The 24,487-nt window shown below is 42.4% G+C and overlaps 2 protein-coding genes across 2 annotated transcripts; both read left to right on the forward strand.

Annotated features, from left to right (window-relative positions):
• The first annotated feature begins 949 nt into the window (after window positions 1-949).
• Window positions 950-4,531, forward strand: TMEM35A (transmembrane protein 35A). Its single transcript, XM_033072681.2, has 2 exons — window positions 950-1,263; window positions 4,005-4,531. The coding sequence occupies exons 1-2, from the start codon at window positions 1,144-1,146 to the stop codon at window positions 4,389-4,391; spliced, it is 507 nt and encodes a 168-aa protein (XP_032928572.1). The 5' UTR covers window positions 950-1,143; the 3' UTR covers window positions 4,392-4,531.
• A 4,187-nt stretch (window positions 4,532-8,718) lies between these two features.
• On the forward strand, window positions 8,719-24,382 carry CENPI (centromere protein I). The gene is made up of 20 exons (XM_033072704.1): window positions 8,719-9,026; window positions 9,681-9,818; window positions 10,149-10,267; window positions 11,330-11,437; window positions 12,531-12,579; window positions 12,895-12,941; window positions 13,531-13,620; window positions 15,050-15,178; window positions 15,428-15,592; window positions 15,829-15,949; window positions 16,160-16,248; window positions 16,558-16,675; window positions 16,780-16,844; window positions 17,347-17,432; window positions 18,442-18,577; window positions 19,306-19,430; window positions 20,497-20,545; window positions 20,689-20,922; window positions 22,450-22,491; window positions 23,279-24,382. Exons 1-20 carry the CDS (start codon window positions 8,837-8,839, stop codon window positions 23,408-23,410), a joined length of 2,232 nt encoding a protein of 743 aa, XP_032928595.1. The 5' UTR covers window positions 8,719-8,836; the 3' UTR covers window positions 23,411-24,382.
• The last annotated feature ends 105 nt before the right edge of the window (window positions 24,383-24,487 follow it).

Consider the following 24,487-nt stretch of genomic DNA (forward strand, 5'->3'; position numbering starts at 1 on the left):
TACATTTCTCCAGCTCTTCCAGAGATGGAGTTGCTCTAACGGGGAGGGCAGACTGGGTGAGCAGAGTTACCTTATGTTGTTGAGTCTCAGAATGATTTGAATCAAGGCTGATAAATTCCCAAGGAAGCTGGGAGATCTTCCTGTATTTTTCAGACTTGGCTCCAGTCCTGAGCTTTGAATAATAACAATAACCAGTTCTCAAGCCATGGGGACACAAAATACATGTGTTTAGGACTTGAGAACTACTACACCATAAAGGGAGTGATGATGAGATTCCTGCCAGGCATAGGAAGTGCCACTCTTGCACTATCCCATGACTGTATGTTTTTACACACATTGCAGCCTCTTGTTTTCATTTCATACCAAAGGATGCATTCCAGCAGTTCTGTTTCATGCAATTATACCTTGATTTCTCACTGTGAGATCTGCATAGATTCCTGCTAGGTTTTGGTCAAAAGGAAATTTGTTGCATTAATTGGAGGGGAGACAACGACTTTCAATCAGATAGTACCAGAGGATCATAAAACCTTTCCACTAGCCTCTGGAGAGCTGAACATACAGGATAGGTTTTGTCTGCAGTGGGGGCAGGTGACAAGTGGCCTCACCTTCCCTTTTGAGCATCAGGTTCCAGGAGAGCCACAGGAACAAAACATTTATTTTTCTTTCGCAGTGCAAAGAAACGAAGCAATATGTTGTATTCTATGTATGAACATCTGAATATCTGAAACTGAAAGCTGTCAGTGTACAAGAGACCCCTGCCCACTTCTCCACAGCACATTACTCCTGTGCCTTCTGCTAACAGGTCTTTGTTTTCCCGCTAATGAATAACTCTGCTCTGGCTTTGGCTGCCATCCCACATCCCTAGAATTGACTCAGTTTCGGCTTTCCGTGGGCGATTTATGGAACACGCAAGGAAAGAAGAGGATGAGTTCCTCTTGCGCTCCAGCGCTGGAGCTGCCTGGCTCCGGCTGCAGGGCTTTAGGACCCAGGGCTTGCTGAGTGGAGGAGCTGAATCCCCTCCCGCTGTCATCCTCCTGCCTCTGCAGCTTTATTCCTACAGCCTTCAATGGTGACGGACTCCCTCCCACCCGGGCTGGCAGCCAGAGCCACAAGGCCTCGCTAGGACCGAATCCCCGCGGCTCTATGGCATCTCCCAGGACCATCACCATCGTCGCCCTCTCGGTGGCCCTGGGGCTCTTCTTCGTCTTCATGGGGACCATCAAACTGACCCCCCGGCTCAGCAGGGATGCCTACAATGAGATGGTGAGTCGGGCAGCACGGAGGGAGGTGCTTCAGGGCTCTCCCGCCTTGCAGCAGGAGCGGTGGGGGACGCGGGGGTGACTGCCCTGGAACCCCGAGCGAGGGGCAGGAGAGGGAAGAAGCTGATCTGACTCCTTACTTGACAGACACGGAGAGAAGCCAATAATACGCAGTGCCCATGATATCCTGGCAGCCCTTGCCTGGGCTCCCGCTGAGCCTATCCACGGCGAAACCTCTGGTGGATAAGGATGGGAGGCAGGGAGGATGGATGGGATGGCACAGCACACACAGCCTGCAGAAGATGGGGACACGAGGGTCTCTAAAAGCAAGGCCTGCAGAAGTGCCAGACATGCAGCAGGCAGGGACAGCTGATCCCTGAGGAGAAAGCTATCCACTGGATGGGGGCAGGAAAAGCAGATGCCTGCTCTGGCAGATGTTCATCCTCAAAATGAGATGTTTTAAAGCAAGGATAATGATACTAACTGTCCCTACCTCACTAGACTTGTGCAGGGATTAATTAATGATTGTGAAATGCTTTGAGATTCTAAGCTGGCAGAGGAAGATATTATTAATAGTCTTCTTATTACTATTCTCTTTGGCCTGGGAAACGAGCCTCTCCCCTTCTTGCCTAAGAAAGGGGTGAGCAGAGGACAGAGAAGTCACTGTGTGTATTGCTCACCTGGTGAACTGGTTTATGCTCCTCTCTGCTCAGGGCCAGCCCTGCTGCAGAGCTTTGCCAGCTGCAAGCTGCAGGCAGGTGGGGGACTGGCTGCCACATTTTGCTTCCTCATCTGTGTTTATTTATTCTCCTGCCTCCTCCAACCCCCCTCAGCCTCCTGCTTCCCCAGTTATTTATTGTGGTGGTTGAAAAGATTAGTATAATTTTTGTGCCCCTAAAAAAATAGTGCTGGAAGTTTCCAGCACATTCTGTTCTCTCTCTTTGCTCCACCTGCCCAGCTGCTTTTCCTTAGCTCTCAAATAACATCTCAATTGCAGTGCCTAGTCTGCAGCTCAGCACAGGGATCTCACAGAGGAAAATCCCCAAGAAGTAACTCATGGGCATGAGGTAAAAGCCCTAGAAAACAAAGCTCTTAAGCTTCTGCTACAAGAAAAAAAAAAAAAAAAAAGCACAGAGACTCTTTAGGAGCATTGCAAAATGCTTCCTCTGTAAAATATTCAGCTTCTGTGTCCTCTTCTGCTTTATCAAGAGTCAGGCCTACAGGTAGGAATGATCTCTGGTTTTATAAAGCAGGTATTACACAGCATCATTATTCTCCATGGTCCATATTGTTACATATTCATGGCTCATTAGGCTCTCCTGCCTTTGCTGTGCTACATACTGTGGTGGTCTTTCAGGTCATACAGTTAGGAAAAACCTGACCTTGCTAATCCATAGGGATGGCTTTTTGTCCCCAGCAAACAGAGAACCTCTGTTATCTGCCTAAACCACCAAACCTGTAGTTTTTCATGCAGCAAAAAAAAACCTTAGCTTCCCTACTAAAATACCTAAAACACCAGAGTACTCTAGGACATGCTTATAGTACATTTCTTAAAAATGTTGTATTTTTCACAACTGTTTAAAAATACTCTGCTTTGAGGTTTTAGTCACTGATGGTTTAAAATACATCCTTACAATGCAAACACTTGGAGTAAATGTGTCAGGAAATCTTCAGTTATTTTGTAGCAAAAATGACAATGCTGGATATTTTTAAACCACCTGTGAAGCATCAGATCCTCTCAGAAGGAAGCATCAAAATCTATGTGGGAAAGTTCTGTATGCCTGTAATGTAGGTTTCCAAAGTTGTATGGAAGTAAATCCACAGTCTGATCAGTGCCTGTGAGAACTGAACAATCCTGTACCTCAGATTTGGCTTCCAATTCCCTCACACTGACTAGAAAACAGAGAACAAAATGGCAATAATGTCTTCAGGGATATTATACTCAAGCATAAGTGGAAATAATTTCAGTGTCTCACACTGAATATAGAAGCCTTATTTAAGAAAAAAAAAAAAATATATATACTTGATTGCAAAACAAAAAGAGAAAAAAAAAGCCCAAACAAAACAGTAAGGCCAGCAGCACCTTATGTTCAAATGCAAGAACCTGGGCATGGGGAAGGACAAAGGTTGTTTTTTTCCCCAAAAGAATGAGGCAGCTGTGTATTCAGGCTGATTCTTCCAACTTACACTGCTTCTAAATCCATCAAAAAACAGAGAGCAAATAAGGTCAAAGGCCAGCTTGCTTTCCCCTGAGGAAAGAAAGGATCACAAAGGTATGTAAGCACAGGATAGGACTGGTGAATCTCAGCTTTGTTGTTGAGTCCTACCCTAAGCCTGCACTGCCCATACCTACTGTAAATTGCTTTGGAATATTGTAAGTTGCTTTAGAGTAGAAAGAGACTTGTACTTATTGTGCTTTGGCTTTGCAAGATTGGGTGTATTAGCCAATTCTAAAGCACAAGGCACTCTTAGAAAGAGATTTGTTTGTTTTAACAACATGGTTCTGCACTGCTAATTCCAGCAATCAGAACCTGAGATTTCAGGGTTTTCCAGTGAGGAGACAACAGCAAGGATGAACTGCAGATTGATGGTTTAACATATCCCCAAACAGAAGCTTTACAGATTGGCTATTGTGCCAGAGGGGTCTGTGACAAGTGAAATAATTTTTAGGTCATGTTGCACATCAGTCTGTTTCAATGGAAGTCACCTTTGCCTTCACTTTCTTGCATGGCTGCTTCATTCCAGAAACGAGCATACAAAAGCTACGTGCGGGCCCTGCCCATGCTCAAGAAGATGGGAGTCAGCTCCATCCTCCTCCGCAAGAGCATCGGCGCTCTGGAAGTGGCGTGTGGCATTGTCATGACACTGGTGCCTGGTCGCCCCAAGGACGTGGCCAACTTCCTGCTGCTCCTCCTTGTGCTGGCTGTGCTCTTTTTCCACCAGCTCGTGGGGGACCCTCTCAAGCGTTATGCCCATGCCCTGGTCTTTGGGATCCTGCTCACCTGCCGCCTGCTGATCGCCCGCCAGCCCGAGGAGCTGCCCCCAGAGAAGAGGATGCTGTCGGTGAACGGGGATGAGCAGCCACTCATCCATGAAGCAGCTCCTGAGAAAGGCAAAATGAAGGTATCCTAGTTGAGTGCATGTGAGGAAACACGGACCCTCGAGGCAGCACTCTCCAAAATCACCCAGAAAATTTGTTTTTTATTTACCTACTTGCATTTTTTTTTTTTGTCTGTCTAAATAAAGTTGCACTTGGGGTCTGAGAGATACAAGGCATGTCTACACTGTAGTCTTGCTTTTGCTGCTGCCCTGTAATGTAGAAAAACACAAGCTAGCTTCCATAGGGACAGCTTGGAGGCAGTCAGCAACCCAGCTGGGGCAGTGCTGGCTCAGCAGGAGCTGCATAACCAGCCTGAGACCCTGGGCAGAGATGTGGGTGGGCACTCAGGCCACCCTGGCACTGCTGCAGTGGGGAGGTGGGTCCTGAGCACCAGCCCTGAGCCCCACGGCAGCAGAGCTGGCCTGGGGACCTGCTGCTGCCCCAAACAGTGGCTGGGCAGAACATGGCACACATCCTCATTTCCCTTTCCATGGTCAAGGGGTAACAGGGACCCTGATATCAAAAAATTGCTGTTTGTTATGTTGGAGAGAGGGATTCCTTGGGCTTTGCTGTCTCAGTGCCACTCCTTTCTGTGGAATGGTTATCCAGAGGAAACCTGGGATGCTCTGTTTACATCTTTGATTTCTGTGCAGAGGCTCCAAAACTGGGACAATGGTCTGATAACAGCAGTTTTTTGCCTGCTTCATGTGAGGCAGTGGCATCTCTTTACCCTTCTTGGCAGCAAGTAAGGGTGCCTGGAGAGCGGATGGGGAGAACTGCCCAAAGAACTCCAAAATATCTCTCTGATGTTGGCAAGTAGCACTGTGCCCCCAAGCTCCCTGCAAGCTCCTTTTTTTCCCCCCACAGCTACTGTGACTTTATATAATTGTTGTTTATTTCTGGTAGATGAGGGTCTGAGCAATTGCAGGTGCCTCACTGCTAATCCCACGTACAGCCTCAGTGAGCTGGGATAAGTCCTGTTAGCAGAGCCTGAATCCCTGTGTTGTATCTGAAATCTTAGAGTGTCATAAGGAGCATGTGTTACCTCTGAAATGTGTCTGGGTTTAATAATGATTGTCTGTTTTCAGTTCTTCTTTTTTTTTTCTTTTTTTAAATTTTATTTTAATTAGTCACAAAAATAAACTTTTTGAAATTTGGAGAAAAATGTCTTTACAGAAACAAATTTCTTATTTGAGAGATGTGTCTGAAAACATTTCCCTCTCATCAAACACTCCACCAAAATGGGCAGAGTCATGTCAGGCAATTTGAGGGACAAAGTGATGTAGAATGGAAGTCAGATAAACTCTACTTGGTTATATACTAATAACCACAGATATTCAAAAGAGACATTTGGGTATTTTACTGAAACAGTCTCCAATTTCTGCTACAGTTCAATGCAGCAGTGAGAAAAGGTAACTCCAGTAAACTGTCAGCATTGTATCTCTATAAAAATTGATGGATGTTCATACACAGTTTCCTCCTGAAGTTTGCTGCTAAAACAGATGCAGCCCTATACATATATATATGTATATATATTGAAAAAGCCTCCTCCTAGAGCTCCAGATGGACTAAATCTCTCTTACCGGCTGTGCACCCTGAGCAAAGGAAGCAGCAGGCCACCTCTTTAGACAATCTAATCTTCACAGACTATCTCAAGGTCATCCAAAATATATATACAGAATTCCCTTTGCTTCCCAAAAGACACTTTAACTACCATGCGCTGACTGGGGCTATTAATTGTGTTTTAATTCAAAACTAAATAAAAATACCATAAACTCAACCCCACACCATGCTGCAGCCCTTTCACCTGAGCATCCAGCCCAGGAAACCTTTGGGAACAACTGTTGTGTTTATGTTTTGTAACATTCCTCACTGAAGCTTGTAGAGATGATGATAATAAAGCATCCCATGGAGCAAAGCCTATCTCTGTAAAAGCTTCAGACTGCCCAGTGAATACTAGAAAACCCCTTTTTTCACATTTGCAGGGATATGAACAACTGACCCGCAGCAGCAGCTTGCGTGTTCTTTGTTACAGAGTGAGACAACTCATCTCGGAGCCCAGGAACAAGAATTCTGTATTTATCTTAGCGGGTTGACCTCTATCACTGCCCCCCAGCATTTAACAGCTATTTTTGGATGCTTCCTGCCATCTGTGCTCGCTGGAAGTGACAAGAACAGATCCACTCCTTCTGTAAGATCCCGATGCTAATTTACTCTTATTTTTTTCCCTTTAATTCTTTCTTTTCCTCCATGCGCTTTTCTATCTTATCTCCAAACCCCCAATTTCATTCTGATTGGCCATGTGTAAAGCCTTAGGGCTCTCTATAAGTGCCTCTTTATAGGAGCCATTTTTTCCCCCCTTCACGTTTTTAAAACATAATCTCAGGCTAACGTTCACAGCCCGAGAGATGAGGAGACACCTGAGGGGCGGGACTTCCCCTCACGGGAGCTTCCCGCGCCGCACGGACCGCGCATGCGCAAAGGCGCCCGGCGCAGGAAAGGCGGAAGCGCTGCCGTCATTCCAGCCCGCCGCGGGCGGTGGGGTCAGTGCGCATGTGCACAGCCGTGCGGGTTAGTGCGCATGCGCGCTCGGGGGGCGGGAACCTTCCGGAAGGGCGGTGGTGGTCAATGCGCATGTGCGAGGCGGTGGGGCACAGTGCGCATGTGTGGGGCCGAGGAAGTCGGCGCGCATGTGCGGAGTGATGGGGGTCAGTGCGCATGTGCAGAGCTGAGGCGCTCAGTGCGCATATGCCGGACGCTGGAGGTCAGTGCGCATGTGAGGGCTGAGGCGCTCAGTGCGCATATGCGGCCGGGTGAGGTCAGTGCGCATGTTCATAGCGGTGGCGGCGGGGTTTGAACGCAGGAACGGTTGCAGCCAGTGGGCGGTGGCCTTAGAGGTTCGGTGTCCGTGGGAAGGGGTGATCAGTGCCTGAGGCAGCAGGAGCATTAATTGCCCTGGAGCAGTCAGTGCCCGGAGCAGTGGGGCGGTTAGCGGTTGGGGGTTGGTGAGTGGCCAGAACAGCGGGAGGGTCAGTGGCCCGTGGCAGCGGGGTTCGGTGACCAGGGAGGGTCAGTGGCCGGGGAATATCAGTGGCCGTGAGAAGGGCAGTCAGTGGCCAGGGTAGGGGGAGGATCATGGCCGTGGGAGGGGGCGGTCAGTGACTCCCCCGTTTCCCTTGCCTGGCTCACCACTGAGGGCCGGGGGCCCCGGGGCCGCCGTGCTGGGCCGGGCCGGGAAGGCCTCACCCCCTCCGTCCCCTCGGGATGCTCCCGGTGGCCCTGGGAGAGTGGCGGTGGGGCCTGCAGGGAAAGGGTGCGTGGGGAGGAGGGTGAGGAGTGTTGGCACCGAGGGGCTGCGCAGGACTGGGCTCACAGTCAGCCAGAATTGCCCTTCCAGCTGCTCGCTTCTTCATTAAACCTCTCTGGCAGAACTCCTGCAGGATAAAAGAAAACAAAACACATGTAGAGAAGATGCTGAGGAGCTGAGAGAAAGCTGTTGCTGTGCTCCAGAGTGTGGTCACCGAGCTTTGTTGCACAGAAAAGTGACACAGACCTCCAGGGAAATAGTGATGATTCTAATCCCACAAGGAAGTGAGAGGTGGAGAAGGGAGTATTGAAAGTCATTCTGGTTTATTATGTCAGGAAAGATAGGTTCCAGCAATCCAGGGACAGGGGCGCACACTCTATCAAATCCAGGAAATTGTAGCAAAATTGTTTATTTTGTGATTTAAAACTTGATCTCTCCAGCATGTTGAGGAGAGAATGCCACTTTTTGTTGTTGTATTTCACATGGAGCTGTGCAGTTTGGCGCTGTTGGTAGCTCTTGTGCTTCACTTGGAAGTTTACCAAAATTTCTTAGTTTTTCTAATCTAAGCTAGTTAGTAGGAAGGTTGCAGAAGAATTTGATTTTTGGAAAATGGGAAGCAAAATGTTGCTATGGCGCTCTAACATCTGTACATAACCTTGCAGAGAATCATGACTTGTTGACTGGTTGTAGTGGCATATGCAATAAAAGTAAGGAAAATAATGTACAAAATTAACTCAGAAGAAAACTTGGTTGTGTTTTGTTAACTTTCTGAGTATGTTGATTTTTTAAATCAAAATGCTATACAAAATTGTACCAGATAATGTTTAACTTGAAAGGAGCTTATGTTAATTTTTACTTGGGAATTTTTTTTTTCTTTTTTAGTGTAAGATGAGAGGTTTGATACATTGTTGTCTGTGCATCTTTGACGAGCTTACCTGATCTTTTGGGGAGCAGTCAGCTCTAAACTATTTCTTCTGAATTTACTCTTGTGTTATGCAGGATGCCTCTAAAATCTGCTTGTCAGGAAAATAAATGTTTCTTTTTCTAGCAGGGAACCAGGAACCAGCTCTCTGGCATTCCTCAGCTGATCTCTTTTCTTGCCTAATGAAGGATTGGCTCTCACATGACAAATGATTAAAATTCTCCAGTCTCAGGTGGGAGTCTGAAAAGATGCCACAAAGGCAGAGTTCCAGGACCCCAAAGCAGCCTCAGCGCGTTCGCCATAAAGGCCAAACTGATCTCTCTGCGTGGAGAAAAGGAGGGAGAATTGACTCTGAAAAAAGTTTGCAGAATCATGAATCTGCTAATAATGATAGTCAGGAAGGGTCTCTAGACCAAGCTTTGAGCTACTTGGAGAAAGGTAAGAGCATTTTTAGGTGGCTATCTAGGATTGAGAAGATCATAACTACATTCTTAATTTAAAAAAAAATCTAATTTATATCTGCTTTTCCTCTTTAAGGCCTGGGCTATACATTATTTCTTTAATACCTTAGAAGTTTTGTGTTATTACTATGTTAAAAAAAGGAATAACATAGAATGGCTTGGACTGGGAGGACCAAACCCCCTGCCATGGGTGGGGACACCCCCCAGTTGATCATGTTGCTCAGGGCTCCATCCAGCCTAATCTTGAATACTTTCAGGGATGGGACAGCCAGAGCTTCTCTGGGCAACCTGTGCCAGGGCCTCACCATCCTCACAGTGAGCAATTTTATCCCAATATCCCATCTAAACCACTTCAGTTTGAAACCATTCCCCTTGTCCTGTGACTACATGCTCATGTAAGAAGTCTCTACGTATTTCTTAGTAAATAATAATAGTTTTAGAATAATCTTGTTTCTGTTTTCCCTCTTTAATCCCTGTGCTATGTAATGTTTCTTTAATGTCTTAAAAGATTTTCTGCTTTGTTGCTATGTCAAGAAAAAGGAGTATGTGCAGGGACAATTCAGAGGAGCTTCAAGTTAATTTCTGTTCAGAAGTTGTTTCATCCTGTGCTTGTCCTATTTGTTTTTCCTAGTTCAAAACCGTGTTGCACTGAAGAAGAACAGTGTTCTGCAGAAACACTTGGATGCTGTGGAAAGCACTGCCCTGACACAAGGGCTGCCCCCTGAAGGGTTTGAGATACTGCTGAACGTGGCACTCAATGGCAAATTTGGTACAGCATTTCTATATTGCTGGTGTACCTTCTGTGAATCTTCCCCTTTAATCAAACCTGCTGAGATAATGTTTATGGTACTGTAGCATAAAGTTAATTTTTCTGACATGCTTTGGTGTTGTTTCCATTTTCTTTTGTTAAGCTGAAATGAATTATTTGTCATCATTTTGCGATATAGGTGAGTCCTTACTAAATTCTTATACGCTGTTACTTTGAGCAAGTAAGCTCTAAACAATTTTGTCCAGAGGGAATTTTGACCTAAGCTGCAAAACAACGTTGAAGAGCCTGGTACATGAGCACCATCTTATTTGAAATTGGGTTTTTTTTCAGCTGATACAGTGAATACTCGTTTATTGAAGAGCCTGATTCCTGCCTCAGTGATACCAGAAAATTCTGTGGTTAAAGCTGTGTCTTGGCTCTGTGTTGGCAAATGCTCAGGCAACATCCAGGTAACTTAGTAAATGTTTGCAGTAGTTATTGCTTCTGCACAGGAGCTGTTATTTTGAGGAACCAAAAATCCTAAGGTTTTAATGTACAAGGTCTTACACAAGATACTGTCGTTTACCAGGACTGGCAGAGATGCCCCATTGCTGGAATGGCAATGGCAGCCAAGAAACACATGAAAAGTGTCAGTGGAAATTTGGTTCCTGCTTGTCTTGTATCTTTGAACTCCTCAAGAATGGTGTCTCCACCAGCATTTCTGTAAAATACTTCTGCTGTGTGAGGCATCCTTTCATTTCAGTGAGGTATCCCTTAGGTTATGTGCACCTTGGTTGTGGTAACATTTTCCTAATTAACATTAGGAAAAGAGTATTTTTTATGTTCACGTGGTCTGCTCAAAGGTTTATGTGATAGAATAATTTAGATTGGAAAAGATTAAGACCACAGAATCCAACCATTACCCTACTGCTGCCAAGCCAGCCATGTCCCCAAGAGCCACAGCTGCACACTTTTAAATCCCTGCAGGGATGATGATTCGGCCACTTTCCTGGGCAGTCTGTTCCAGTGCTTGACAACCCTTCCAGTAATGAAATTTCTCCTGTTATCCAGTCTCAGCCTCCCTGGCAGGGCTTTTTGCTTGTTTCTTCTTGACCTATCTCTTTTGTACTTGAGAGAAGAGACCAGCCCCTCTACCTCACTTCAGCTTCCTTTCAGGGAGTTGTAAAGAGTGAGAAGGTCCCCCTGAGCCTCTTTCTCTCCAGGCTGAGCCCACATGTGTCCCATTTATTGCTTTCCCTCTCTCTCAATCACCACTGATAGACAATAGGAGTCCCATGGTGGAAACCAAAACCCCATTGCCAACAGCGGTGATGGGGGCCAGTTCTTTACCTGGTGAACCCCTTGGCAGACTTTCTTCATCTGAATTACCCCTGAGGTGTTTGTAGCTCTCTGGTTATCCTTGGGAATGGTGTGTATCCTTGGTGATCGTGTCTCTGGAGCTGCCTTCTGATTCCTCTACCTTGCTTTTGCCCATCACTTAATATAATATGGGGTTTTTTTCCTGTCTGCAGCTGCTTTTTTTCAAGTGGCTGATCACAGTGTTTGACTTCATTGATCGCAAGGAACAACTTCGTGCCCTCTATGGTTTCTTCTTCTTCTTCCTGCAAGATGAGAAGATGGTAAGGAGAGCTGAAAAACATATGGAACTGACAAAATAAACATAAATGTTCATTAGTAGTATGCATATTAATGCTAGAATTAGTCTGGAGTAGGTGTTGGTTGGAGACCATTTTCTGATGGCTGGATTTCCTTTTTTATGTTGTTTTTGCATTATAAGATTGCTGGGTAATTTAGATCCATAAACAGGCAAATACTGTAAGATTGTTGTGGTCTGTCTTCCTAAATATGTTTCCAAGAATTGCTATGGTGTACCACAGAGAATGTGAGGATTCATTGTGTCTGAATTCCCAAGAGTAAAGGTGGTGTCTGGGATTGTCTGACATCAGCACATAAAGTATCCTGCTCCTGGGCAGAAGCTGACTTGTATACCTTGGGCAAAAAGAAAAAAAAAAATTTAGAGCAGTGTTTATTTAAGGTGAGAAACTAATTGCTGTTCTACTTAATTAATTTGAAATATAGCTTAAAAGAGAACTAGCATTCAGGCAATTTCTGCCATATGGTAGCTGTAAAATACAGAAATTTTGAAGTGTTTGGATTCAGTACATATTAAGATGTTCTTGGCTGTCATGTTAGGAATGAAATTGTTAATATTCTTTCAGTTTAGGGTATTGTATGGTTAAAACAAGTTCCCAAAATCTTGAGTTATATTTCTTGTAACATTTTTAATGGTTTTAGATTAACTATAGTTATAATCTTTCCATAAAACTGGATTTAAGTTTTTAATGTTTAAAATAGCTTTTTCAGACGTGATGGGTCAGTTGGAAAGTGTGCCAGAGTTGGTTTGAAAGTAATCTAAGACTCTTTACAGCCTCAACTGCAGTTAAAAGCTGTAAAAAAGTATATTGGTTCAAAGGTGCCTTTCCTTTTGAAAATGTAATTGTACTTTCATTGCTAACTCTTGTAATTCCTAGACCATGTTCCAAAAGAAATGATCCCAGTTAATTAAATAGCTTGGTTACTGTCAGGACTGCTCAAATAAGATGGAGTTTTAAATGAAGTTGATAAATGATATGACCTCTTTTGTGCTGCTTTGTATGTCCTGGCTGTGTGTCTGCAGCAACAGGAGAGCTCATAGCTACATTTGCTTTGCAGTGCCCCTACATCTGCCATGTGCTCTACCTGCTGACCACTAAAGAAAATGGTGAGTCTTATCTGTGTCAGCTGAAATACCATTTTATTTCTGATTGTTTGCTTGTACTGCCTTTTCTTCCAATGCAGCTGATACAGTGATTAGCCAATATTGTGCTTTTAATGCAAGGAAGAATGAGTGATAGTTCAGGCAAAACTTTGTGTAGCATTTGCTGAATTGGAAGCTTCTCTGTTACCCTAGAAATAAGAATTATTGGTTCTGCTTGCTTTGTCATAATTCTGTAATAAAATGTTACTTATATAACTTTTGCTTAAATACCTGATACTGTATTTTTAAAATCCTTTATATTCTTAATTGTATTTCCAGTCAGGCCTTTTCGGATTAGGATACTGCTTGACCTCCAAGCAAGAATGGTGAGTTTATTTCAGATCTCGTAGAGTTTGAACTATGGTTAATAAAATGCTCTTTGTAGCATCCAAGTTTCTCTCTTGCATTCCATCTCTCTTGCACATGCAGTGATACATGCAAAGCTCAATGTTTTGTGGCCAGGTGTGGTGAAATCTCTGAAGCAAGGGGCAGCTTCATTTATCTATTACAGTCTGTAATTTTCTATTCATCTTTCTTCTTCAAGTGGTACCAAAAATGACTGAAAAATGTAAGATTGTAGAGGACCTTGCTCCCTTTTTTAAAAGAAAAAACCATTGCTGTAATAGCATGTTTTTTTAGATAGCAGAAGACTGTTTTTTGTCACTTGGATTGTTAAATTCCTTTTTATCAGTTATGACTACAGAAAGATCTTTAGTCCTCTTTCTATAGTTATTTCCTTGACCCAGAATCTGTTGTTTCTGTCATTTTCAATTGTTTGTGGTTACTTGGTGATACGTAGCTCTAGAAATTTAGCTTTTACTGATCAATGGCTTTTTTGCTTCTAAAATACAGCATTCAGTTTCTATATTAAAAATACACCCCACATGATTTCCCTCTTGTTCTGTTATTTGACAGGGAATGCAGTCTCATCTGCAAGCTCTGCTATCACTTTACAAACTTTACTGCCCAGAACTGGTGACCATAACCCTTCCTGGGAAAATGAAGGTAAGAAATTCAATTTAGTCAATTTGAAACCAGAATTTACTTCAGTATTTGTATGGAGCTTTCTATTGAAGCTATAGCAGATTTACTGCTTAATTAAGATTAATTCTGTTTCCTCTTTTCACTGAGTAAAATCGGGTTTAGGTGAGGATTCCTTGCCTTGTGTTTTGTTTCCTCTGCAGCATGACATCTACCTTTATTTTATGAGGATTACTTTAATCCTTCTTTTGGTGTTCCTGCTGGGTTTGACTTGTTTCACACAATATTAAGTTGTGCAGGAAACAAACTGTCTGATTGTCAAGGCATTGTTCTAATTGCTGCCATTCTCAAGTATAAATGACAGTGGAAGTCAGTAAGTAGCTCTGCACTTGGAAGGTCTGTGTCATAGGAGGGAGAAAAAAAGCAGGTATAAAATGTAGGAAACCAATTGTCAGAGCTGCAAGGAACAGCCAAAACTTCCCGTTTTAGAGAGGCCTGTGTGTGTGCTCAGCCCTTTGACCAAAGTAGAAACAGGTAGCAGGACCAGATACATAAGAGAAAACAGTAGCTGGTGAGACCTAAATTGTACAACAAAATTTTCTTTCAGTGGGATAGACTTAAAAATTTGAGATTTTTGTTGGTTTTTTTAGAGCAGACATTTAATTTAAATGCAGGCAAGTTTCTATAAAATAAAATTTGTTTTATTTCAATCTGCTTGTGTATTTATATTCTCTGTATTTATACTGTGTTGTGCTGCACAATCATCTGTTGGAGAATTTACATTTTTTAACATGCACAGAAGTGCATGAACTTATTAGTAACTAGATCCCAAATATTTCTACAACTGTCTTTATGAACACACTGTGTTGTGTACTAAAAGCTTGATTAACTAGGTCTGAGCCAATCTGAATGCTTTTGTGATGGTTTGGCACCTGATTAGAATTTAAAGACTGATTGGCATTGAAATGTCAAAGAAAATTTTTGAGCAGAAAAGGTGTTAGTTTTTCCAAATTTCTGTACTAATTACCTACATTAATTTGAGTATTTGATTACTCATGGCATTGTTCTGTTATGTGGATGTCACTGATGCTGAGTTCAGGAAATTTTTCTATTAATTGGATGAGCATACCTTGGTCATGCTTAATTTTAATGCATGCTTAAGATTTAATCCATGAATTGATGATTGGTTTGAATTAAGATTATAAGATAGTGTTGGAGATCCCTTCTGAAAAGGGGCATGTTGTTTCCAAAGGAAATAAAAGCCCAACTGTTGAATTGTAGACCAAAGGTGATGAAACTGAGGAATGATGAGAGTTCTGTGCTATGACCATCTGTCAAGTAAAGTTCAGTGTCTCTACATGACTGTGGTGATGTTTATAAGAATAGAAACTGATCTTTCTGTTGCTTTGTCTTAGCTTGGCTTCTTGACTGGATGTCTGATTTCTGTTTCCAGACTTACTTCAGGAATTCAGAGGGCCCATGGAAAGCAGCAATCGCTGCAGTAAGGCAAAGAAACCAAGGAACCTCTCCCCTGTCCCAGGCAGTGTTTTTAGGCACATCTCGACCTCAGTCACGAAAAAGGGTATGTTATGGGCCTAAGGCACACTCTAAAAGATGCCAAGTAGTGGTTTTCATTAAGAATATTGGCAAATAATGTGATTCTGGCTTTATTTTGGCACTGGAAACAGGGTAATAACTATAGAGAAATGCAACAATCAATTATAATGAAAGCCTGGATACCTTTTTGTAAAACTGGATCTTTTTGGGAATACTGTTCGTGAGTGCAGCCAATTGCTTTGGAAGCTGAGTCATCTGTGTTTTCTTTCTACAGAAATGGAATACACAGCTGATTATACCTGCAAGCAGTTCAAGCACAAATAATTTACGAGAGGACAGGCAAAAGAACGGTGTTTATTTGTGCAGTACAAATGAGTTTTTTCCAGTGGAGCAGCTGCAGACCTTCCCTCAGCTCCTACAAAATATCCATCGTCTAGAGGTGAGTTTGGGGAAGGTCTTGGTGAATGTTTTAGGAGATCAAAGGATGTTCCTCTATGCCCTGTTTGTATGTGAGTAGTGTGTGGGCTATCTAGTTCTAACAGAGCATCTAGTCCTAGCTGAGGATGGTGGATGAATCCTGGGAATGGTCTTGTTGGTAAAAAGATTGGACCTGAGATTCTCTGGCAATTTATCGATGTAAATACTGAATAATTCTTTCCTTTTTTTTTCTTGCAGTTTCCTTCCCAGATGGGTTCAGTGCTAACAAACCCCTTATTGCTTCACTACATGAATTGTGTGAAAGATGAATCTATTTACCTGAGGCTCTACTATTGGATGGGCCAGATGCTCCAGGAAGGTAGGAAAGACCTTTAGTATTATTTTGTGAGGTAGGGAGGTAAAGGATGTCTGAGGTTTTTCACTTTTCGGTAATGGTACTTTGCTATTCAGATTTACAGGGATAACCATAGGGTGTTAAAACAGCTACTGGAGGAGATCGGAATGTGGTTTCTCATTGTATTTGTTCTTGCTGTGCTCATATTCAAATACAGTATTCTCTTCTGTTCAGAATGCACCTGGTGTGTGGTTGATAACCCATGTGAAGAAGAATTCAGGAGCTTCCTGGAAACAATCTACAAGTCAGAATGTTTCTTGCAGGCAAGTGTGTGCTTTGTGGAAGTCAAGGGTTTTGCAAAGTCTTCTCTTAAAGAACTTTTGGCACTTACCTTTTTCCTGTAATATTTCTGAGACAGTGACTCAAGTGATTAAAATACCTTTACCTATGGCAAATCAATATTCTGGAAATGACCTTGTTTTCTGCAGGAAAGTAATCTAAGAATGATGATTTGACTGTCCTGGCAAGTATGGCAGGAAGGAGGTGTAAGCCTCTTGGCTTTCTCCAGAGTGATGTGAGCATGGCAAGCTGCAGTCAGATGAATTTTTGAATGCTTCTCTTCTGCTTTGCAGGAGGGATTTTCTGCCTGTGAAGAGTTCCTGTATAAGACCCTTCCTCTCTGGGATGGTGTCAACTGCCGCTCAGAAGTCCTCAAACTCATTACTTGGATCCCCCTCAGCAGTTCCTCTGGTATGTGCTGCAGCTCCTTTGGGTGAGCTTGGACAGTGGGGATATCTCAGACCATAGAATTTGTGCACTGATATCATACTGCTTTCTCATTTTTTTTTTTCCAGACCTTAAGTCATATATCTATGATCCCCTGGCACAGCTCTTTTTCACATCATCTATTTACTTTAAGGTAATTTAAGTGAATACAATAGCTGTTTACTTCTAGTTGATACTGCGATCTGTACTTGTGTTAGGTGTAGCAGTCTGAGGGATTGTATAGGAAACATTTTCCTGAGAAGTCTGTGCCCAAACAGGATAAAATATGTAATTGCACTTTAATTTCTTTGGGAAATTGGTGCCTTTAAGATATCTTCCTTTTTTGACTGGAATTAAGCTGGGGCAGTAAAGATAAAAAGAAGTGATAGCACACAAAACAACAGTTCATTTGTTTTACTGCTGTTTTAGCTACTTGTTAAAACTGTTTTATTGCAGCTTTTTCACTACTTGAAATTCACATTCTCCAGGAGAAGTTATATACCACACCCACATTCAGTTCTAGGGCAACTATGTCACTGCTCCTGAGAAACTCCTGCTACCTTTCCTTGGATATGCCAGTCCTCAAGGCATTCTTTGTTGGGAATTATTTGCTTGCATCAATTGTCATCAACCTGATTTCTTTTTGCCTGTTGCAGTGCAGTGTTCTTGAGAGCCTGAAAGAGCTGTTGCAGAACTGGTTAAATTGCAATGTGATTCAAGTGGATTTGGAGTTGTCTTCTTTGTAAGTTTGCCTTTAAAGAATGCAAGCCATGCTCTGTGCATTGCTTACCAGTATATTTAGATCTATATTCTAGCCCTAACACCCAGCATAAAGATCAACCAGAAGGTTAATAATGCTGTTATGATTCTGCTATATTGTAAGCTACCTTGTCAGACCTGTTCTTTGTCTTTTGTTTAGAAATATTTCTGCTGACACTGGAAATGGAAGCATCCAGAATTCAAAATCCTCATAACACTGATAGCTGGGTGTTTTTAATGGTGCTGATAACAGTGTGTTACTGGCTGTATTGAAGAACAAGTGTCTGTTGAGTATTTGGGGTGTCTTTGTTTGAAAGACAGGTGTCTGCTAAGAAAGGCAGAAGCCTCTCTTGAAATGGAAAATGTAAACCCCCTACCTCCAAATTATTAAAATTTTGATATTAAGGGGCTCTCAGACAAAGATATGGGAATAGGAATAGCAGTTCTTTACTAGGAAAAATTAAAATAGAAATAGAGTATTACAAAAATAAACCAAACCCAAAACACTGGCAGTCAGAATACCACCTGACACCCTGTTGGTCAGGGTGTTGGTAGCAGTCTGATTAAATGGTGGCTGCATCCTCCTGGAGTGACGGATGTGGTTCTCTTGAAGTGGTTCAGTTTTCCTCTGGAATCTAGTGTAAAAATGGGTGCTTTGATATTCCAAATCTCAGATTTTTTCTAGGTGGAAATGCTTGGCTCCTCCCCCTGGCTGAAGCATCTCCCAATGGAGATCATTGCAGTCATGCAGTGGGACTCCATGGCCCATTAACAGGAGATATCTCCTGGAGGAGAGATGGGTTGTGGAAAAGGTAAAGAACACTGCCCCACCTGGTTTCAGCAGATGATGATAGAACACATACTTTTGGTTACATCCTGTATTGCAACCCAAGATATGAGACAAAAGCATAAACTTCAATATTGTTTTACCATTTTCCATGTTGCTGTTTGCCAAGAGGTATCTGTAATGTTGTGCCATGCCTTTGCTGCAGGAACACCACCCTCTCTGGACTAGTGAATGCGGTGGCTGAGCTGGTTCACTTTGTGGGATGGATCTCTACTGTTGGACTGCGTTTGGAACGCAATTCCAGCTTCTTGCTGTACTTCATTCTGGATTTCTATGGGACGGTGTGTATCCCAGTCAGTTAGTCTTTCTTTTGAAATTCTTATAAGGCTGCATTTTGTTTGAATATTCCTCAGTCTAGTTTACAGAACTTTGTGATTAAATGCCAGAATATTGTAAATACTTGGTAGATCTACAGGTGAAAGCTGCTCTTGTTGAATCTATAGGCAGAACTAAATACGCTACTAGAAAGTGGTTGCTCTTAATTCAAAGGTGAACTAAGAAAGGAGAAGCAACAATAGGCCATAAAATGCTTTTTTAATGCTGACTTAAAGAACAATGATCAATTCAATTTCAAACAACAGATCTTGGGGTTTTTTTTCTTTAAAAGTTTCCTTAAAAATGTGGGTTTTTTACCTAGTTTGTGCTGTAGGCAAACTAAACAGCATCAAACAGCCTTAAGTATTCGCCAGCTTCCTCATGTCCTCTGAACAGCTGTGAACTCCAGCCATGCTGTAACAACAGTAACAGCTCCTACAGTTTAGGTTGGGAATAGTGGAAAAAACAATGATACTTCTGGGATCTATTTGTAACTGAATTGTCCATTAAAAATGCACAAAACTAATGGGTGGCAACACTTGTATAAGACACCCTGGCCTTCCCTTCTGGATGAAGTTGATGGATCTGGCTGGAATTCAGTGTCGTGCTCTCTGTTGCTCTTACCTCCTTGGGAGTTTGTAATGATCATTACTTTGGCAGTAATAATCAGCCTGCACGTGCTTCATTCCTGCAGGTGTGTGACATGTACCTGAAGTACAGCCTGCCTTTGCTCATAATGCCTCCTGCTGGGGTTTTCTACCCAGCACTGCTCAGCATGGATTCTGTCAACTTGAATCAGCTCTGCTACATTATGTACAGGTACTACAACAGGTGTAGGCTGCACAGACTCCTTGTCTTCTCTTTTCAGTATTTTGGAAGTGAAATGACTTTGTTGTAAATACCTGGCATCTACTTCTTGCTGTGCAAGGCAAAGGTGAAAATTCCACTTGTGGCTAACTTTCAAGATAAAGGATTTTATAGTTGTAGTTCCTACTCCTTTCTTTTCAGTCTGTTATACAAAATAGCAGGATTCTGACCTCTCTCCTGGTATCATTTCCATATCTTTGATATATGAAGAAGTTCCCCTGTTGTTTTGAGAGAACTAAGGTCAACCAGCTGGAATTAACAGTAGTAACTGTACAACTTTTCACTCCTGTACTTTGGCCACTACACTTGAGCTTTTCCTTACAAATTTTGTCATGTGCTGACTAACAAGCACTTCTTCCACCTCCAAACTCCAGGAATTTGGGACTGCCTCATGCTGCTGGCAAGGCCAAAGACAACCCTGTTTATTGCTCTGCAGGATTCAGCACCAAGGCTGCACTTCTTGGCCTTGTTAGTTCCAGTAGCTGCATCTGAGGAGAAGAGTGGCCAATAGCTGACAGCTGGTGCAGGGCTCTCCATGTGGCTTTTTCTCTAAGGAATCTGCAGGGTAATTAACATGACAGGAAGGTCTCTAGGAAATAAGAGGAGCTTGTGCTTATTATATAGAACAACTGTCAAGTTGCATTACTTCCAGTGGCTTCTGTTTCTTTGCTTAGTGAATGAAAGTCTCCCTTCTTAAAAACACACTGCATTTCTCTGCTGATTTTAGGGCTGGATGTCCATTCTTGTGTGTTGCATTAATGAAGGTGACTGTCCCAGGCAAACTGGTCATGTGTGAATCATTTAAGAGACTAATATTATTAGATATGTCCCTACTCTGCCAAGCAATAAAGTCCCTTTGAATTCTTTTTCATGTCTCTCTCTTCCACCAATAAAGTTTGATGATCTTTCTCATGGTGGAAATAAGTTTTCTTGATACATTCCTCCAACTTTTTTCAGCACAGGCATGTAGTAAAAGTTTATAGGCCCCTAACTTTTTCTTCTTGTTTTTTATTTTCAGGTATCGAACCAACTTGGTGGCTGCAAAAGAAAATGAGGTGACTAAAAAGGTATTGTGGACACATCTGTTATGTGCTAGAACAGACTTTAGCAAGGAATTGGGTTGAGTGGAGGGGATGACCATCTTTTAAGGACTGGAGGGAGCGCACAACTTTGAGGGTGTGATTTGTTGATTTTTCTTTTTCCCCCTCAGCAAATGATGCAGTTCAAGTTCAGTGACCAGACATACCAAGAGTACAACCAGTACCTAACAGCTATGGTGGGCTGTCTGTGGACATCCAGTGCATTCCAAAAGGATATTCATCCTCAAGGTCTTTGTATGGATGATGAACTGCTGAGTAAAACTGCAGTGAAGGAAGTAAAAACCAGCTTTAACATTGTCTATCATCCAGCCATGATGGGTTACTCTATTAAATTCCTGCAGCAGGTAATGGTGTGGGCTGAGATTTGAATCTTTCATGACACCAGATGTTCTGTCTTGATTGTTTCAGTAGAGAGAGGTGTCTTTGTGTCCTGGCTGACTGGTAGAGGCAACTGAGCTTTCAAAAGCTGCTGTGGTATTCTGTGTTTGTCAGATTAATGGCACAATTTGAAGAGTCTTTCTTTGAGTGGTATGAAAGCAGTTGAATGCATGAATGTAGCAGTTTTGGATGTGAATTTGTACTTAGGACAATTTTGAGATAGAACTAAAATAGGTAATTAATGAAATAAATGACATTTCAGTAAAAGCTTGCCAAAGGTGCATTCTGCTCCACAAAATAAGTCAGTGTGATGTAAATATTTAAACTCTAGAAAAGTCAAGAAATAGCATGTTAAAATATATACAGCTATTCATACTAGAATTTGTTAGCAGTGCTTTCTGGCTCTTGTGGTTGTTTTTTTTGGCTTACTAAAATAGAAATACAAGTAGCTGCTTCAAGGGAAGATAACAGACCTGATATCAGATAACAGAGGGAAGATAACATGGACATGTCTTGTCTGGTGTGAGTTCTGCCAGGAGTTCTCCTGAACTGTGGGTGCCATTATGTGCTCAGTGCAGCTGCTGAAGAATGGAGGGAGCAGTTTGCCAGGGCTGTTATTGTCCCAAGATGTGTGTGCTGCTCCAAGAAACCAGGTTTTGTAGGCTGTCCAAGGGCTGCACAAAGATGCCAGTTTGTTGTGAGAAATGCTGGCAGGCTGGAGGCAAGCGTAGGTGTGACTCCTGGAATGCAGCAAGGGGCACCTGGGAAGTTGAAGCAAAGAATCCTGGTTAGGATTTGCCTTTGTTATGTGCTCAGTATCCTGCACCAAGCTAGTTTGTGTCTTACTGCTCATTAAACTCAGATTTTGTTTTTGCTCAAGGAAGCTATTTTGGTTTTGTTAGACCAAGGAAAGAAGTTGTATATATATCATATCTTTTGTGTACATAATTTTTGTTCTGAGGCTTCCTAGAATCATGGAATTCTTGCATTCTCTTCCTACTGTAGAACTAGGAGAAGTTTTGCTTAGCAGCTATGACAAATGTGTTTTAAGGCAGGAGGAAATAATGTTGAGCTGCAGGGACACGTTTTCCTCAGCAGTGCTGAGCACCAGAGGGCACTGCTCTGCAGCACTGGGGAACACAAACACTTATCTCAGTGTCAGTTCTCCTCTTGCTCTTTCTCATTGTTGTGAATTCCTAATGTTTAGAAAGGGAAACTTGTACGCTGTGGAGAGACAAGGGTAAAGATACCTGTGAATATTCCCTGTTGCTGCCCTGTAATGCTGTAGCACAGGGCAAGAGGGTCCAGATGTTACCTTGCCACTTGTGCACCAGGGTATGATGCTGGAAGCCCCCTCTGGAGCAAGATTACAAATCTCTGAATTTCTTTGTATGCCTGCAATTCCTGATTTAGGAGAGGACTTAGCAGAGAAACAGCAACCCTGGACATATTTTTTATCTGACTTGATACTGTTTTGTTTCCCTTTCCCTAAGATTTGTCCTGATGAGCCCACCTTCAACTTCAAATTAATTAAGGTAAGATTTCTTGTTTTAGTAAATCAGGCAATTTTCAGCAGCTGTGTTGAAGAGGATGAGGTTGTAATATTCACCAAACTCACAAATGCTCTAGAAAAATTTTGGAAAGGGAAAAATTCCAGCTGTAGGCTTTGATTCAGTTTCTTAACAGGGCCCAAGAAGAGGACATCAACAGCTGAGAAATTATGTATCTGTGGCTAGTGATTTGAGATTTTATGTATTTCCTCCATGAGTCAGCGCAGTGTCAGGACAGGGCTGTTTATTGTTCTTTGCAGGCTGCAGAAAAAGTTACATTCTTCCTGCACTTCAAGTTCATTGATAATACAAATTCTGCTTCATATTATATTTGAGACATATGCAGCTTTGTTACAGCATGGAACTGGAATCCTTTACTGAGCAAATACAGTGGCAGTTGGTTTCCTTTCCTGTGTCACAGTGTACATCAAACCTGATCTGGAGGAATCACCACTAGTGATGGAAGGAAGGCTTTTGTATCCATGTTCATATTTAGTTCCTGACATATTCCCTGTTGATCCAATAGACTCTTCTCTTTCTAGAACTGGGATTTCTAAAAACCTTCAGTATAAAAGAAAGATTATGATTCAGTTTAAGAATGTATATTGTGTAATTGTGGGCGTTTGGGACCCTGTACACCTGTGGGTATTTACAGATGTCACACTACATGTGGATGTTGTCCCGCAGGAAGACAGTTTGCAGATTTTTTCAAATTGGCTTAAGAAAGGTAAAGCTTTTTTGTGCACATCTGACTCTTCTTTCTGGTTTCCAGGGGAAGAAGTGGGACTGGTATCTGGAATATCTCTACTCCCAAGGTTTGAAGGGGCTGAAGGTCTTTATTGAGAGCAGCATCAGTCGCGTTTCCCAGGCCTCTCGCAGAAAAGCAGAGAATGCGGAACCATGACCCTGGGACTCACTGGAATTCTTCTGTCATCTGGAGCAGACTAGCAGACTCTGAAACACTGTGTCACTAATTCTTCCTTCCTCAGAGGAGAGAAACAGAACAATTACTCTTATCTGCACTTTTGTACTGACATCTCTTAGGAAGGTGAAGACACAGATGTTGAGGCTGGCTTGATTCCCTAACTTTGAACCCCCTCTTGTCCCTGCTAAGCTTCTCTGGTCTGAAGCTGATGAGCTCTGTTATGCAACATTCACCTTTTTCACCCTAATGTTTCTCTGTTGGAGTATCTTTCTTGATTGAGAAACAAGTATTTTTTGTCTCAGAACTGCAGTGAGCAGTGGTGCTTCATTTATAAGTGATGTTGACCCCTGACCTGCTTTGCTTTCCTCAGCAGCAGGTAATGAGAAACAATCAGCCTTTCAGGGGTGCTGTGTGCATCTTAGATTGGAGCAATGTGAGTTTCCCAATCCTCTGTTGTACCCTGGATTACTTTTAACAGGCTAACCAAGCTGACCTTCCTGAAATTTCGTTTTGAGGCTTACAGAACAGTTTATAACTTTGGTTATAATGATGTTTTAGTGCAGCTGGAAAGCTTGGTGTTCAGTTGATGATTTATTGAATTGAGCACTTATACAATGTTGCCACCAGCTCACTGTTTTCTATATTGATTAGTGCAAATGTAGCTTTCCTTTTTGTGTTTTAACTCTGTAGGTGTTGTATATTATTTGCGTACATATGTATAATTTATATTCTGTAAAATATTTCTGTGTCATTTTGGAAAAACTCTTCTACAAAATGTATCTTTTCCTGTCATTTCAAGTCTGAGAAGAAGCTGAGAAGCCAAACTGAGGTTTCTAAAATTTCAATGAACTTTATTTTTCTACTATAAAACAAGAGTTGGGTTAGATTATACTGGATTTTGCATTGTGAATCTGTACTTTGATTCAGTAAAGGAATCAGTCCTGAGAGTCACTCTGGAGCCACTCAAGATATTTACTTTCTTCATCCCCTCAAAATCAGACTGGTTGAGTACCACAGTTCTCAGCTGAAGTACATTCAGTTAATATGTCTAAAGTA

The sequence above is a fragment of the Catharus ustulatus genome, chromosome 14 (assembly GCF_009819885.2).
Source record: "Catharus ustulatus isolate bCatUst1 chromosome 14, bCatUst1.pri.v2, whole genome shotgun sequence".
In the NCBI taxonomy this organism is placed as follows: Eukaryota; Metazoa; Chordata; class Aves; order Passeriformes; family Turdidae; genus Catharus; species Catharus ustulatus.